The sequence below is a fragment of the Crinia signifera genome, chromosome 5, assembly GCF_055691185.1.
Source record: "Crinia signifera chromosome 5, ASM5569118v1, whole genome shotgun sequence".
In the NCBI taxonomy this organism is placed as follows: domain Eukaryota; kingdom Metazoa; phylum Chordata; class Amphibia; order Anura; family Myobatrachidae; genus Crinia; species Crinia signifera.
In genome coordinates, this window is record NC_139221.1 from 298,683,323 (window position 1) to 298,700,538 (window position 17,216).

The following is a 17,216-nucleotide window of genomic DNA, read 5'->3' on the forward strand; positions in this document are numbered from 1 at the left end:
ATATATATATATATATATATATATATATATATATATATATATATATATATATATATATATATATATATATATAATATATATATATATATATTTTTTTTTTAAGCAAACATATTTCCATCTACAGAAAACATCAAAATCGAATTTTCCAGCTTCTGGAGTAGATTTATTAAGCTCAGTGAAGTGATAAAGTGTCTGGTTTTTATCACCGGCCAATCATTTCGGATTTAAAAAAAAAAAAAAAAGCTGGGTGGCGCGGCGCATGTGCACTATGATCCTTACGCATGTGCAGATCCATAAACGGACTGCCTGCAAATTCACAGTCCAGTGATTAGGTCTGAATAACCCCCCCATGTGTGGGTGTGGATTGTATGGTTGACCTAAAGTTGGATTGACAGTCATTAGGTCGACATACTTAAAGGTCAACATGGGCCTAGGTCGACATGGGACAAGGTCAACAGGTCATTAGGTCAACACTGGGTTTTTCACAGGTTTTTTTTACCCGTATGTCGACACAGTCGACATGGACACAGGATAAAGTGCACTGCGTGTGCTCTCCATGCTTTGGGCTCGGTGCCTCACTACGCTCGGCACACTATTTTATTCTCCCACTATGCCCTAGTGGATGGTAGGGCATGAAATACCGCCCGTTGGCACATGGCTAAAAAAAAACAGTGAAAACCCCCATGTCAACATAATGCTTGTGTCGACCTAATGACCTGTCGACCTAGACCCATGTCAACCTTTCAGTATGTCAACCTAGTGGTGTCGGACTAGTGACTGCCGTCCAACTTTAGCTCGACCATATGACCGTATTCCCAATGTGCATGCTTATTTCCATCTGTAGGATTGCCCATTTCCCCCCCCAAAAGTAATAAAGCACAATTATTAAAATAGTGTCCCCCATTGAGCCTAAACCGGAATTTAGTGGGCACATGTGTGTAACTCACCTGTAACTGAGTCTCCTCCTCCATGTTGCCTTCCTCACCTAGGGCCCCATCTCTCTAGCAGTGCAGTGGCGGAGGGATACTGTAGAGACGGACAGATCACAAAGTTACAGACAACAAAATAAACTCTCTGACTGCTAAATGACCATAGACACGAAGCAGTAGCCCAAATCGTGTGTCCTGCGGCCGGTGCAAACAGTAACACTGTCTGAGCTGCACAACCCTCCTTCTCTTCCCTTATGAATGGCTGCCATTATGCAATGTTAATAAACGTATTTTCCTTAGTAAATAAACTCACAGAGGCGTATTTTTGTCCTCTGGTTTTTTAGTGTCCAAGTATATGTCCTAACATGTTATGTGCACGGGGGGGGGGGGGGGGGGGGGGGGGGGGGGGTGTCTGTCTAGAGAGAGCGTTAAAAACAGAAAGACCAGATGAAAATAAATAGGAAAAATAAAATGAGGAAATGACTTCGACCTTACTGGATCTCACTTGATATTCCTTTGCTGGGAAGGCTTTTTAAAACATGATTAATGTCTCTGCCCTAAAGGCGTTCAAAGCCCAAGTGTTTCAAGATTCAAATACAACAAAAACATAATCCTTTACTGCATCAATAATGACCCCCGACATTACAGTAATACCGCCATACAGTAAACACAGCTGCCAGTTACCGCCGTACAGAGAGCATTTTTTTATATTATTTTCACCAAAACATGTTTTTTTTTTTTTTTATATGCTCATAACTATTTAAAGGAGGTAGTCAATATTGCTGATCCGAGGAAATACGGCAAAATTGTGGCCGTTTTTGCACAGAATAGATGGAATTCGCAGTCCATCTATTCAACGATTTTTCCAATTAATTTTTTTTTTTTTTTATCTTTGGAAACAATCCGAAAATTGGAAAAAAGAGGTGGATCTGCAAAGACAAGTTTTTTTTTCTGTGGAAATCCATTTCACCAAATGCAGATTCGGCTTTTTCAGCCGCGAATCCCGGCTGTTTCGTGGGTAAAAACATCTGGGATTGAAAGTCCTGTTATTTCCACAGACTGGAAATAACAGGAAACATTGAATACCCTCCCTAAATTGTTGCAACCAAGTTCAATGGGTTCAGATATTCCAATGGATAGGCCTTGTGCTCCTTTATATGCCACAGAGCTCCCTTGTGCCTCTTTACATGCCTCAGAGCCCCTCATACGGCTGTCGTTTGTGTGAATGGCAGGAACCAAGACTTCCCAAGTAGCAAATGCGTATCTGGATTTGATAATAAATCAAGACAGTCAATCAGCAAGACACCATTACCTTATACAGACAAGGTGAAAAAAAAAAAAAAAACAGCCTAAATAGAGGAAACAACCCATCCAGGACACAGGGAGAGGCCAAAAGCACACAGAGGAAATAAATGGAAAAGGGGAAAAGAGTGGAAGCGACAGGACAAAAAGAATGCAAAGAGATGTGAGAGAAAGACACAGGGCAAGGTGAGACACAGACAGATAGGAGGCAGAGAGACAGGCCGGAGAGATAAAGTGGGGAAGAGGGAGAGAACTAGCATATGAATGGGGCAAAAATAAATCAAAGATTACATAGCCCCGCCCACAGCAGAACTGATGGAATGCCCCACCCCCTCAGATCCTCATACAGTACCTGCTCCACCCAGCCATGCTATCCCTCTCTCAGTGCTATTGTATATATTACTTAATACGGGTCTGATTCAGTAAAGCAGGCATGTTCAAATTGGGGCCCTCCAGCTGTTGTGAAACTACACATCCCAGCATGCCTTGCCATAGTTTTAGCATTCCCTAATAGCAAAACTGTGGCAAGACATGCTGGGATGTGTAGTTTCACAACAGCTGGAGGGCCATAGTTTGGACATGCCTGCAGTAAGGATTGAATATGCTAAGCATAGCAATGCAAATACAGGAGATCCATACCCCCCCCCCCCCCCCACACCTGCATTGCATTTGCATTAAGCACACCTACTGACATTTCAGTTGGGGTTAGTGGGACTCCTGCATGTGCCTGTAAAAGGGTAATTTTTTTTTCTTAGCAAAATCTATTTTTTTTTTTTACATTACTTTTTTGCGTTTCTCTCTCTCTCTCGTATACATACATATATATTTATTTGTTTTTTATTGAACCGGCACCCGGTTGCCCACGACTGAGTCTCTCGTGCACACGGTTTGTCAGATGTGGTGATAAAAGATTTCTACTACTGCAATAAGCCGCTATGGAAAATATTTTTAAAGTTGCATTACTGCACATGACAATATCGCCCGAATGTTGCCCCTTGCGCTCGATGGGAGCACCAAGGGCTGTACTACGCTGGTCATTAGTACCAGCAAAAAAAAATTTTTTAACCAATGTGGGGAAGGTGAGGGCTGGACCAATCACAAGCCACAAACGCAGCTAGTGATTGGAGTATTCACCTAGAAGAGAAAGCTTACAGTTTTTTTTTTTTTTTTTTAATAGGTCAATGATTCGTTATTCTTCCCCCAACCGGTCACATTGGCCTTTGGGGGTATGAGGCCTGGAGATGAGAACTATTGTCTTTGGTGATAACATATCTTTAGCAAGTACCTTTAGCTAGAGATTTAAGGGGCGATTCACACCTGATCTCTCAGCTCTGAATTAGCTTCCCAAGCTGATGGTGTGGGTTTGCGCAAGCGAATATGCCCACGTGCACACCCTGGTAGCAACTGCCTTTGGCGAGGTTCAGACTCACTGGGGCATTCGTAACAGGATGGGCAGGACAGGTGCGGGCATGGGGCAGATGCAGGGGGAATGCGCAGCATTTTAGGGGCATGCCCATGGAAACGCTGCGAATGCAGGTGTGCCCATGCATCCTTGGGACAGGCAGCGGACATCACATGGCGGCGGGGTTACCGTATATTAGATCTACAATGTCTAGGTCTACAGTCAAAAGGACGACATTTCGTAAAAAAAAATAAAAAACTCACATCAACCTTTTTCATGTTGACCTTTTGACCCTGTCGACTAATGCCCCTTTCAGACCGCACTTTGGAAACGGTATATTGCCGTTTTTAAACGGTAATCTGTGCGGTCTGAAGGTGCAGATCCAATTAACCAGTTTGAAAATACCGTTTTTTCAAACCGGTTAAAGTGAAGGGTTCTACCCGTTTCAGACCCGGTATTTTGGGATCAAAATCGGGTCTGAAACGGTATTTAGGACCCAGCCAATGAGCTGGGTCCTAAATTCAGCGCAGTGAATATTTAATGAGCGCTCATTAAATATTCATAGCACTGGAGCCGCCCGCCGCCGACCCCCCCGCGCGCGTTAACATTACCCGATCTCCCGGGGTAACATCCCCCGATCTCCCAGTGCAGTCTTCAGCCCCCCCTCCCCTCCGTGCAGCTGGTACCTGAGTTCGGTTGCAGATCCCGGCAGTAGTAAGGACCGATGCGCTTATAAAAAAAAGTGACTTTCGGAAAATGTCTGCCCCATAGGAAAATCCATTTTAAAAAACTGTCTTTCGTGTGGGGGCAGCCATTTTCCGAAAGTCACTTTTCTTATAAGCAGCAGGAGGCTGCTTTTTTTTATAAGCGCATCGGTCCTTACTACTGCCGGGATCTGCAACCGAACTCAGGTACCGGCTGCACGGAGGGGAGGGGGGAGCTGCATGGAGGGGAGGGGGGGGGGAGGGAAGCGGCGCTGAAGGCAGCACTGGCTTTGACCCTGTATTTGGAAAGTTTCCAAAAACGGGTCTGCCAGTGTCAAAAAATCGGCACTTAAATGGTAATGTACCGTTTAAGAGGTGCGGTGTGAAAGGGGCTTTACCTGGCAGACCCGTTTTTGGAAACGTTTTCAAATACAGGGTCAAAGCCAGTTATGCGGTCTGAAAGCAGCATTAGAGTCCATAGTAAGGTATAAATAAAGTTTTTTTTGCTGATTTGAAACTTTGTTTTCCCAAATGTATCTGTAAATCTCCTACCTCAAGTATGAGTTTGGACAGTACGGACGGTGTAATGGTTAGCATTGCTGCCTCACAGCACTGAGGTCATGGGTTCCATTCCCACCATGGCCCTAACTGTGTGGAGTTTGTATATTCTCCCCATGTTTGCGTGGGTTTCCGCAGGCTATCAGGATCTTGCTGATTTGTTCCCGTTAATTAAGGGTGGTCGCTAATAAGTCTGTCACAGAGTATCGCTGGTGGTAGCAATAGCAGTGGCATCCTTTGTGCTGGCAATTCGTGAGGGGGTCAGATCTTCTTGTTGCTGGCCTTACTGCTTACCTGCTCACTTGAACAGAAAGGGGACTGGTATAAACTTTTGTTCCTTCTCAGCTGTGTTAGGGATGGCCATCGTCCTTGGATAGTTGCCAAAGATCAGTGGCCAACTAACAACGGTTGATGCTTGGTGCTTTCTTTTTCTCCCATTGATGGTCATCCCTACATTGTGTACTATCTAATAATAGCTGGAGCGAGTGGGCGGAGCCATGTGTCTTGCCGGGGCAGCTCCTAATTAGCTTTCAGTCGATGGGCAATTAGCTCCTCCGTCAGCACTGAAATACGATGCCCGAGTCTGGTGTATTTTCAGAAAGTCTACTGTAATCCCAGACGGGTGCTGTCCCCTCTGGAGCTAGACCGCCCTAGGTGAGTGCTTATGCCCAGGGCAAGTTCTGAATCGACCCATAGGTTAGTCACAGAGAGAGCATACACTTTTAGGGCTTAATGTTAACATTTGCATAAATTAGGATCTTGACGCTAAATAGCAAATCCACCAAATGAAAACTGTATGCCTACAATATGTAAATAATATCCCTTTCAGATCGCACCTAATTACCAGGTTCAGTTTGACCTGGTAATAGGTGTGATCTGAAAGGGCTTACCGGGTCCAGCAACCCAGCTTTACGAACCGGTAAAGAAGAAGGGTTCTTACCGGTTTGTTGCTGTCCAGTGTGAACACTGATGGAGGAGGCAGTGCTTGGAGTAGCCAAGGCGCTACCTCCTCCTTCTCCTTCCCCCGATGATACTCTACCGATCCACCCCACTCCCACGTGACATCAGTGAACCGCCAACATTGCCAGATCGCTGAAGGGGCAGAATGAGCAAAACGCAGGGTCACACCGGAACTAAACCATTTCAAAGTCCCGATGCCACCCTGCATTGTGCTATCTGAAAGCAGTACAACAAGAGCACCTGTAGCTATCTAGATGGTGGCTGGCAGGGTATCTGGACTTTAGGTTGACAGTAATAAGGTCGACCACTATTCCGTAACATGCATTAGATCGACATGGTCAAAAGGCCGACATAATAATGGTCGACACGTCATATGGTCAACAGGTGTTTTCCACAATTTTTAAAATTTGGAACTTTTCATACTTAACGCATAGAGGCACCACGTCTGAAGCATGGCGAGGGAACGTGGTAAATTTTTTGGGGATCCATGTACTACAAGATAAAAGTTGACACCCTAAAAACCTTTTGAATACAAAAAAAACAAACAAGGCCATGTCAAGCTTTTGTGTGTCGACCATTTTGATGCTGACCTTTTTCTTTATTTTTTATTGTCGACCTGGGCACTGTCGACCTAATGGAACAATCCCTCCTGGCAGATTATGCATATATTATTAGTTCCACAGCAGCTGGCCGATTGCCAGACGACTCAGGTCTGATGTCACTGTCCCTGGAAATCCCTTGTCTGCTTCATTCATAACTCTGAAAGTAGGATGACCGGGCTGGAACCTGCACTGACTGGTTACTCTTCACAGCAGGAAGGACAGGCACATGTCAGGCACATACCATTCACTCAGTGACTCTATTTCTATATACAACCTGCTCTTACCTAACCTATGGCACAAAGCAATAGCACAACTATGGTCTTAAGTCAATATCAGATTACAAATAGAAAAACAAAAACAAAAAAAAAAAAGAAATAAACAATAACAGCACAGAAATAAAACAATCACAGCAACAGCAAAAGTGTCACCTACTTTTAAAGGGATAACACAGAGTAGTACATAACTTAAAGTGCTAAATAAATGCAACAGCATTACTTCAACACAATAAACATTTCTATAACTGTGTAATACACTTTACAGTAATGATGACATCATTACTAGGTGTAATACAAGAGGAGAAAGCTGATGTCACCCTATACTATGCTGCACATAAGTAGTAACAAGTTCCCTACTCACCGACCTTGTGCTGCAGCCACAACAGCGCTTACAGCACTGACTCGACTGCACTACTGATCACACGGATCCCGGGACTCACCGCCTCCTACAGGACACACCCTCCAATTACACCCACCCGGCACTCCCACAGCTCAGCTGCAACGTGGGGATGACGCAAACTTCTCGGCAAGACGGGCTTACGTCACATGACGTCACTCTCAATATTGATTCACCGTGGAAGTAGCGACTGCAGCTCACAAACAAGTTATATAGTAGTTTTGTTACACACCAGATACAAGATCTGGCGTGGGGAGCTTACAGCTTTCCAAACGTTGTGGAGATGCAAAACCTTTTTATTAGTGTGAGTGAGTGGGATGTACCAAGAATGCAGTGCCTAACGTTGTATGACAGACAGTGTCACCTTTTTTTTTGTTTTCTGGATAAATAATATTGTTGCATTGAGACAAATAGCATTTTGAGTTCTTTTCATGGTAAGCAGTTGATAGATCTACTGTGCCTAGATAGATAGGCAATAATAGGCTGACACCAAAAGCATACCTCCAAAGTGTCCCGCTTTCTGCGGAAAAGGCCTGTTTTTTGGGGAAGTTCCCGCATCCCGCCCAGGGCTAGTAGTATCCCGTGGTGGGGGGTGGGGGTCTTGGGCAGTTGGGAGTAGGGATGGCCATCGGTGCAGACGCTATAGATAGTTGCCATCGATGGTGATTCTGCACCCAACCGTCGATAGTAGTAAACTATTTGATGGGTAACCATTGATAGTTTTAGCTATCGATGGTCATCCATTATATCTGACTGAATGGCCCGTGGGCATTCAGAACTCGGGAACTGGACTGATGGGGGCCATAGACACAGCAGACTTTCAGTCGACACCCCCTCCATCATGCTGTCATCAGCTGAGACAGGACTCAAAAAGTGTCAATGAGAAAGCTTCTTTTGCCTGTGTCGGGGATGGTGGTGGAAAGTGATGTCACCATGGCACAAGGACATAGCCGTCATCAAGAGGTGACCATGTATTGTTTAACCATTGTGGCTGTATTGTGCGCACTTCTGGGTGCCCGCAGCTGAATTTCGGTTATACAGCTATTGGATGGGAATCTCCATTGTGTTGGGAATATTGGAGGATGCTAATCGGGGCCACATCTGGAGGGAACTGCTGACACTGGGGTCCCACAAATTCTTGCTAATCATCAGCCTCTGATCTCCATCCCTAGCATGAAATAGGTTGAGAATACTGGGGCTGCTATAGCAGGCCTTACATCAGAAGATTTCAGGCCCAAAGGCACTACTGCATTGAGTCGTAGGATGCATTGTGTGTGTGTTTGCGAGCACATTGGGGGTTATTCTAGTCCATTCTTTCTGACAAAATCCTTCTTAGATGGACAAAACCATGTGCACTGCGGGTGGGGCAGATGTAACTTGTGCAGAGAGAATTAGATTTGGGTGGTTTTTTTTTTCAAAGTGAGATCTATATTGAAGTGTAAAATCATGCAGTCAGTATTTTCCCTGCACAGAAACAAAATAACTCACCCAAATCTAATTCTCTCTGCACATGTTACATCTGCCCCCCTGCAGTGCACATGGTTTTGTCCATCTAAGAAGGATTTTGTCAGAAAGAATGAACTAGAATAAACCCCATTGTGAGGTGTTTCAGTGGGATGCGCGGTCCCGCGTGTTGTGAGGTCAATCCTCAGATCTTATGTGCTGCAATCTGAAGATGCACAGTGTTCTTAGAAAGAATGAAGCTCATAAAGCATAAAGGTATCTTTATAGGGATGTGACCCCATGTGACGCGTACCCCAAACTCACTCGGTCAATGTGTGTGGAACTCCCATAAAGGTATCTTTATAATGGAGGAGTCAAATTTTCTTAAAAACACAGACTTTATTGGAACACACTTCCAAAAACATAAAATGCAAAAAAGAAAGGAAGAGATGGCAGGTGACCCTAAGGGTATATAGTATACAGGAAAAAAAAACAGGCAGTGTCACTAGAAGATGGAAGATAACAACCTGGAGATGGAATTCCGGATTTTCCTAAGTCTATGGCCTCTGAGTGACAAGTTGGTGTTCCTCCTGAAGATGGATATTTGTAGATCATAGGGCACCTCCTCTGTATAAACCAATGCGATTCAAACCTAAATGGTTCTTTTGCAGTGACAATGGCTGACAATGAGAACAGTAGTATTACCACTTGGTACTGTAGGCCAGTTACATGCTCTCTGCTAGATGACCAGGGCAAAATAGCCATTGTGTACCGATCAGTATAGGTAATGCCAGTGTTCCCCCTTGTGTCACACGTACACATAACACAATACCAGGAAGCATTTATTAATACAATTTACATTAGACTGCTGATTTCAGAGTTACATAAAGATTAAATAGTAATACAGTACAAGGAAGCTTGCATAAATGACAATAATACATTGTGTACAGCCAGGATGCTTCTGCATTCCCCTACCACCTACAGTCCTTCCTCTTCTTCTTCCTTATGTACGATCTCTTCCGTGAACTCATTCGGGCAGGGAGCAATGAGTATTGCTGTCTAATTCCGAAACTCTAACCTTCCACAGACTAACACCCCCCCCCCCTCTCCATCACATAAACCTAGCTTTCCTGGTGGTGCTTATCCCGAACCGCTGACATTCTGAAAATGTAGACATGTCAGATATCGACACTTCAGATATCGAAATCAGATATCGAATTCTGAGTATGGTGACATGGTGCCTGTCGGTATGTTGAACCATATCAACACTTTCAGTATAGACAGTGCAGTGCTGACATAAATAATGTTGACCTGTTTATTGTAACATAGGGCCTTATTCTAGTTCACTTTTAGAGGCAAATTCCTTCTTAGCTGGACAAAACCATGTGCACTACAGATGGGGCAGATGTAACTTGTGCACAGGGCCGGCAACAGAAATCTTGGGGCCCGGTACGTGGATATCTGAGTATTGCTTTACCGAATGGGAGTGCTACCTTGTGGTTTTTCTGTTTATACTGGTTCTGTAGGAAACCTTCAGATTGCAGAACGACTTTCAATTTGGCTACCTGTTGAACAGCTAATAATGCATACCCTCCTCATCGATATTTTAACACATCTAACTTATTCTTGCCATAGGCACACATTCCAAAAAGCGAGTGTAGCCTTGCAAGAAAAGACTACGTTGTACCCCAGTTTTGCAACCTAGACACCCATACATTGGCTACCACAGAGGGAAAAAAATCCTGATTTATGCCTCTTACATTATCACACATTATGCCACAAAGGTAAGGTCCATTACACATTATGCCACACACTGTAAGGCCCATTACACATTATGCCACACACCATAAATCCTATTACCATAGGCGTGCGTACAGGGGGGGCCAGGGGTGCACAGGCACCTCCTAATGACTGGCACACCCCCAGACACACACGATTGCAGCACCTTCTAGCAGTCCACGAGGTCAGAAAGAAAACCCGATGAGAGCAGCTTCCGCCAGCAGCCTGCTGCCCGTCCAGCCAGCCAATTTGCAATTGACGTTGACACTCCCCCTGCACTGTCGGTGATTCACACATACCACCGCGGCGCGAGCTGGGAGGAGGAGGAGGGACAGTGTTTCATGATGTGACCCTCCCCTCCTGCTCCAGCGGCGCTGCGTGATGTGATGCCGCAGGCGCGCCACGGAGTGTGATTGGTCAATGGTGGTGCAGGGAGATGTGCGCACACCTATAGACACACTTCATCAGTTCTTCTTCTGCTGCCCGCACTGCACCTAGGTGGCGTCCAGGCCCCAGCCGACTCGCCCAGACCCAGGCTGCAGGGAGCAAGGCAGCCAGCAGCAGTTTAGGGAAGATTTAAAAAGGGACAAACTAGACTGTAATTTATTATTTGTGTTCGACTGGGTCTGATGTCAATTCGCCCGGCTGGGGGCCAGCTCCAGAAGGCCTGGCAGGCCTGCCCAGCTCAGGCCATTCTCGCCTGGCCTGTCGATCACGGAGAAGCCACTGCCACCCGCACAGATCACCGCGCACAACTACCACAGACTGAGAAAGTGCATGCAACTCCTGGCATCGAGCATGAAACCCACAGCAATGAGCAGGTAGGTAAGCAGCACTTATGTAGCATAATATGTAATGGGCATTATAGTGTGTGGCATAATGTGCAATGGGCATTACAGTGTTTGGTAGAAAATGTAATGGGCATTACGGTGTGTGGCATAACGTGAAATGGGCATTATGACATATGGTTTACTATGTGATGGTTGTGTGACTTGTAATAGGCATTGTGGTGTGAATTTTCAGTGCATATTGTCTCTGCTTTCCCTATTTTACAAAAATATTTCAAGCCCTGGCATGATGTGGAATGGGCATTATGTGGAACGGGCATTACTGTGTGTGGCATTATGTGTGATGGGCATGCATACATTTTTGCAGCGCGCCTTTGGCGCGCACTGTCCCTGTTTTTACTATGTGGGTAATGATTAATTCTTATGTGCATATACATTAAATAAATTACCTTCTATTTAGTTTGCATTAATGCCCAATGGGCATTGATAGACACGCCCAGTAGGCGGTGATGGACATGCCCCTCCAATGGTGCACCCCCTAAGAAAATGGGCTGCGCACGCCTATGCCTATTACACATTATGCCACATACCTAGGGCCCATTACACACAGTATGGCCCATAACACATTATGCCACACATCAAAATGCCCCTACCACACTTATTTATGCCACTGGCAACATTTTATGACACACACACAAAAATACCCCTTACAATTACATAAAACCCATAGACCACCAAGCTATACAGCAAATATTTTGGCTGTGAAATACTGTACATCAAGGGTGGATCCCAGGATTAACCCTCATAAGCAGGCAATAATATAACCAATAATGTAAACATATATTGAACTGAAAATAAATAACATAATAAAGTAAACCAAATAAAACAAGTAGAAAATAGCATGAACAGGTTAAGCAGAAGAACATGGAGACTTGTGGGAACAAAGGTTACTGGTTTCAAATCAATATCCTAACTTACCCAGCGTATGTAGTAAAAGTCATAGGAGGTATGAGAGGAGGGTGGGACACAGAAGGGAGGAGGATAGAAGACTGGAGAGGAGGGACAGCCTGGAAAGGAACTCAACTCATTGAAGGCTTGTACCAAGGGCTGGGCCAACCATTGCATTGATTAAGCAAAGCTGTCAGTAATAATTTCTAAGGACAGCAATTTCAATGTGTGGTGTTCAATAGTATATTGCCGCCGCGGTACGGACACGTGTCCCTGTACCTGCAAGTCAGGATCTGCTGCCGGCTCCTGACAGTCGTCGCTCTCCACTTGGGGTGCGCAGTTACTGTGGCTCCCTTTGTAGATGCTCCCCACTAGTTGCTGCCGGGGCGTGTCACCGGCGGCTGGCTTTGGGGAAAAGCTACTTCCCTGCGCACCGCTGTGAAGAGCAGTTGTCATTTCCTCTTTCCGCCTGGCTGGTCCTCCGTCACCACTGCAAGGGGGGGGGGGGGGGGTGCATGGAAGGGAAGATCGCTGTGCATAGGCTTATTGTCTGTTCCGAGCCGACAGCGGAGCAGACAGTATAATAACCAAACGGAGTACTTTTTTTTCCTCACTCTCCATGGCAGCCATTACTCTGGGTTATTCCCTCTCTCTCCAGGTTTAGACAGGTAGACTTGTAACTCCTCCCACCTAGGGTATATCTCCGCCTCCTCCCCTTCCTCTCCAGTCTTTTTTCCTGTCTCTAAGTTAGATTAGGTAGGATAGGTTTGTTTGTTTGTTCTATATAGGGCTTACCTCAGGCTATGCAGCAATTCAGTCCTGCGTGTCTGAGCTGATACGGAAGGCATTTGGGGATAATGGGGTTCTCATCAGGCAGCGTCCTGCACTGAGTTCTCCTTGGAAGCCGACGGAGCGTGCACAGTGATGTCGCCGTGACCGGCGGATAAACATGGAGCCTGAGATGCGGGCAGACTGCCGGGCTTAGAGACGCGAGTCTCAGACGCGGCGGAAGTGACGCGTACGGAAGTGACGCGTACGGCAGTGACGCGTACGGCAGTCGGCTGAGGGGGATACTAACAGCCGGAGGAGACTGTCTGCTAGAAGCACTTCTCCGCATGGACGGAAGTGGACGCACGGCGTCCGGAAGCGCATACTGCGCATGCGCAGGCGCTCGGCGCTGAATACAAAAGGAGTGTCAGATGGCTAAGTGATTACTCGTTTTCTGAGTACAACACTGCTGTCGTTCAGGATGGATCCAGAGACCAATGTTGCTCCCCCCATGCCAGAATCTGCCGTGGAGAGGTAAGCCCTCATAGAGGTGCTGTGTTTTACTTGGATTGGAGTAAGGTCTAGTTAGTGACAGGCTTTTTCTGTTTATCATAGTGTGTCTAAAGGTCCCCTTAAGAAGAAAGCTAAAACCAAGCATGCCTCTAATAATTGCATGTCATGTGACAAAGTTTTCCCTGTGGAAAAGGGCATTAACCTATGCAAGGAGTGTAGACAACCTGCAGAGGCTCAGCCTGTGGATCTAGCACAGTTGATGCAATGGATGAAGGAGTCCTTGGTTACCAAGGAGGAATTAAGGGAGGTGCAAGGAGCCAAAAGAACCAGGGCTCAAACTAGCCTGGACTGTGATGCAGAATCTGATTCACCTGTAGTTAACGCAGATGACACAGATACTTCAGAACCTGAGTCGGGTGAAGTGATTGAGAAAGAAAGAGCATTTAATTTGGATTTGGTTGAGAGTTTACTCAAGTATATATATAAAGCTATGGATTATAAGGAAAAGGAGGATGAGACACCTGATTCCTTGTTTGAAGATAGAGTGGCTAAAGGGAGAAATTTTCCTGTGCACAAGGTGCTAAAGGATTTGATGATTGATCAGTGGAAGAATGTGGATAAGAAATTCAGTAATTTCAAGAGAATTGAAAGGATGTTTCCTTTTAAAGATGAGCTGTTCGAGAAATATTGTAAGGTGCCGAAGGTTGATGCTGCTGTCTCTGAGGTTGTCTCAAAAACTACCATATTGTTGGAGGACGGCGCAAACCTTAAAGATAGTATGGATAAGAAGGTTGAGATGGCACTTAAGAAAGTACACAACACCTCCACAGTAGCATTAAAGGCAGGAGTAGCCATGGCTTCAACCTCGAGAGCCCTGAGGGTTTGGGGTACCAATATGACAACCGACATAGAAGAAAAGATTTCTAGACAGTATCTCCTGAAAAATTTGAACGTCATGATGAAAGCAATAGAATTTCTATGTGAAGCGTCATTGGACGTAGTTGAATATTCTGCTAAAACTATGGCAGCTGGTGTGGCAGCGAGACGTGCTGTCTGGTTGCGGAGCTGGTCAGCAGATTCCAATTCTAAGAATCGTCTTATTACTTTGCCTTATGAAGGGGAGCTGTTATTCGGCAGCAAACTAGACTCCATAATACACAGAATGTCTGGTGGGAAGTCAGCTAAACTTCCGCAAGACAAGAAACAAAGATTCAGTGGTCTGTCACCTAGGCAACACTTTAAGGAAGCCAAAAGTTATAGGCCAGGGAGACAGTATGGAAGATTCAATTCAGGAACCACAAGGCAGTCATTTCGCCAGTCGGCGAGACGAGGATACAGAAGATTCTGACAATTACGGCACGGAGGTAGAGATCCCAGTAGGAGGAAGGTTGACCAATTTTGTACACAAGTGGAGAGAATCTATCCAAGACAGATGGGTTCTGTCAATCCTCACTCAGGGATACAGCCTCGAATTTCAAAGAAGACCAACCAGAGGAAGGTTTGTAAGATCCAGAGTACCCACAACAGCGGAGGAGTCAGGAGCATTAAGCCTAATAATTCAGGAAATGTTGGAATCAGGAGCCGTGGAACCAGTACCCGTCAGGGAAAGGGAAAGAGGTTTCTACTCCAAATGGTTTCTGGTAAAAAAGGCTTCCGGAGCTTATCGGGCAATTCTGGATCTAAGGGAACTAAATCTGAACATCCAAGTAAAAAAGTTCCACATGGACACTCTGCAAGTCATTCTTCTAGGCATAAATCAGATGGACTTTATGTGTTCAGTAGATCTGAAGGATGCTTATTTCCACGTGCCAATTGCCATGAGAGATCGAAAATTCCTCAGACTAGAGGTTATGAATCAGCATCTGCAGTTCAAATGCCTTCCCTTCGGGCTTTCAACCTCCCCGAGAATCTTTACAAAGATACTAACAAGTTTGATCGCGTTCATAAGATTACAAAAAATAGCAATATGGTCCTATCTGGACGATTTATTGATATGCGGAGGAACAGCAGAAGAAGCAAGACAAGCTTTACAAGTCACGATGAAAATATTAAAGGACCACGGCTGGTTAATAAACAAAGCAAAGAGCCAACTGGAGCCGGTGCAGAGAATTCAGTTTCTAGGTGTGATGATAGATACGATAGACCACGCAGTGTATTTGTCAGAAGACCGATGCGGAAGAATTCAAAATCTTGCCCTAATACTACAGTCACAAAGGACAACTTCTCTGAGACAAACGCTCCGAATATTGGGGATGATGTCATCAACCATAGGGGTCATCCCATGGGCAAGGTGGCATATGAGAACCCTTCAAAGGGAGATGTTGCCTCTCACAAAAGGAACAACAGAGCTGGAGTCAAAAGTAAGGTTAACTTTAAGGTCCAGAAGATCTCTAGACTGGTGGTTGGATCCTCAGTTAAAGCAAAGACACACATCCCTGAGCCAGTTGCACTACCAAGTAATAACCACGGATGCAAGCGCGTCTGGATGGGGAGCGCACCTACAAGACGAAAATCGTCAGGGCCTGTGGTCACAGCAAGAGCGAGTGATGTCATCGAATCAGAGAGAAATGAGAGCAGTGGCGAGAGCACTAGAGTGCTTTCAAGATTCCATCAAAGATACCCACGTGAGAATAAGATCGGACAACATGACAGTGGTGGCTTATGTCAACCATCAGGGAGGGACAAGAAGCGTAAGATTATGGGAAGAGATCTCCAATATCATACCATGGGCGGAATCAAACCTAAGCTCAATATCTGCGTTACACGTCCCAGGGAAGGACAACAAGTTGGCGGATCTTCTAAGCAGAAAGAGAGTCGTTCCGGGCGAATGGGAACTGAACCAGGAGGTTTTCCTGGAAGTCACGGAAAGGTTCGGATATCCGCAGATAGATTTAATGGCGACGGGCCACAACAAGAAAGTGAATCGCTTCATGTCCAGAAAACAAGTACTGGGGACAGAAGGTGTGGATACGTTTGTCCAGAAGTGGAGATTCAGTCTCGGGTATGTGTTCCCACCGTTCCCGATGATTGCACGAATACTGAAGAAAATAAGGGAGGAAAGAGTCACTGTGATTGTTGTAATTCCGTTTTGGCCGAGACGAAGTTGGTTCCCAACAGTACTAAGAATGTCAGACGGACATCATTGGAGACTGCCTCTCCTTCCCAATCTCCTTCAGCAGGGCCCACTGTTACATCCAGACATCCAGACTCTAAATTTGACGGCGTGGTTGTTGAACGGGCGATGCTAGTTAAAAAGGGTTTATCCCAGCAGGTGGCGCAATTCCTTTTGAAGGCAAGGAAGGATGTGTCCTCAAGAATTTACTACAGAACATGGAACAAATTTACTGAATGGGCCAAGTCATATCCAGAAGTTATACGCTTCAGTGTCCCGTGTGTACTACAGTTCCTGTATGAAGGCTTTTCAAAGGGTCTGGCGGCATCAACGTTAAGAGTGCAAATCTCAGCCTTATCCGTCTTATTGGACATAAGATTGTCCGAAGATCCGCTTGTCAGAAAATTTGGCCAAGCACTAAAGAGACAGCGTCCTAGAATCAAGGAACCCATAGCACCATGGGACCTGAATCTTATTCTGAACGCCATGATGACAGCACCGTTTGAACCGTTGGAAGAGGCACATATGAAATTAGTGACATGGAAGGTTGTCTTCCTCACAGCGGTCACATCGGCTCGTAGGGTCAGTGAATTACAGGCTCTTTGGGCAGAACAACCCTACCTCAATATTCTTCATGACAGAGTATTGTTGAGAACAAATCCCAGTTTTCTTCCTAAAGTCGTTTCCAATGTTAATATAAATCAGGAAATTATTCTTCCAGCCTTTTTTCCAGACC

The 17,216-nt window shown here is 45.4% G+C and overlaps 1 protein-coding gene across 4 annotated transcripts in view; it reads right to left on the reverse strand.

Moving 5' to 3' along the window:
• STEAP1 (STEAP family member 1) overlaps positions 1-7,225 on the reverse strand; it is a 30,195-nt gene extending 22,970 nt beyond the window's left edge. Inside the window, exons 1-2 of one of the 4 annotated variants that reach the window (XM_083189361.1) lie at positions 7,094-7,225; positions 948-1,026 (exon numbers count right to left, since the gene is read on the reverse strand). In XM_083189361.1, the coding sequence (XP_083045487.1) occupies positions 948-971 (24 nt within the window). In that variant the 5' untranslated portion in view covers positions 972-1,026; positions 7,094-7,225. The remainder of the gene's footprint in view (positions 1-947; positions 1,027-7,093) is intronic. The other 3 variants (XM_083189358.1, XM_083189362.1, XM_083189359.1) reach the window with 3 other exon arrangements.
• Positions 7,226-17,216: the final 9,991 nt, after the last annotated feature.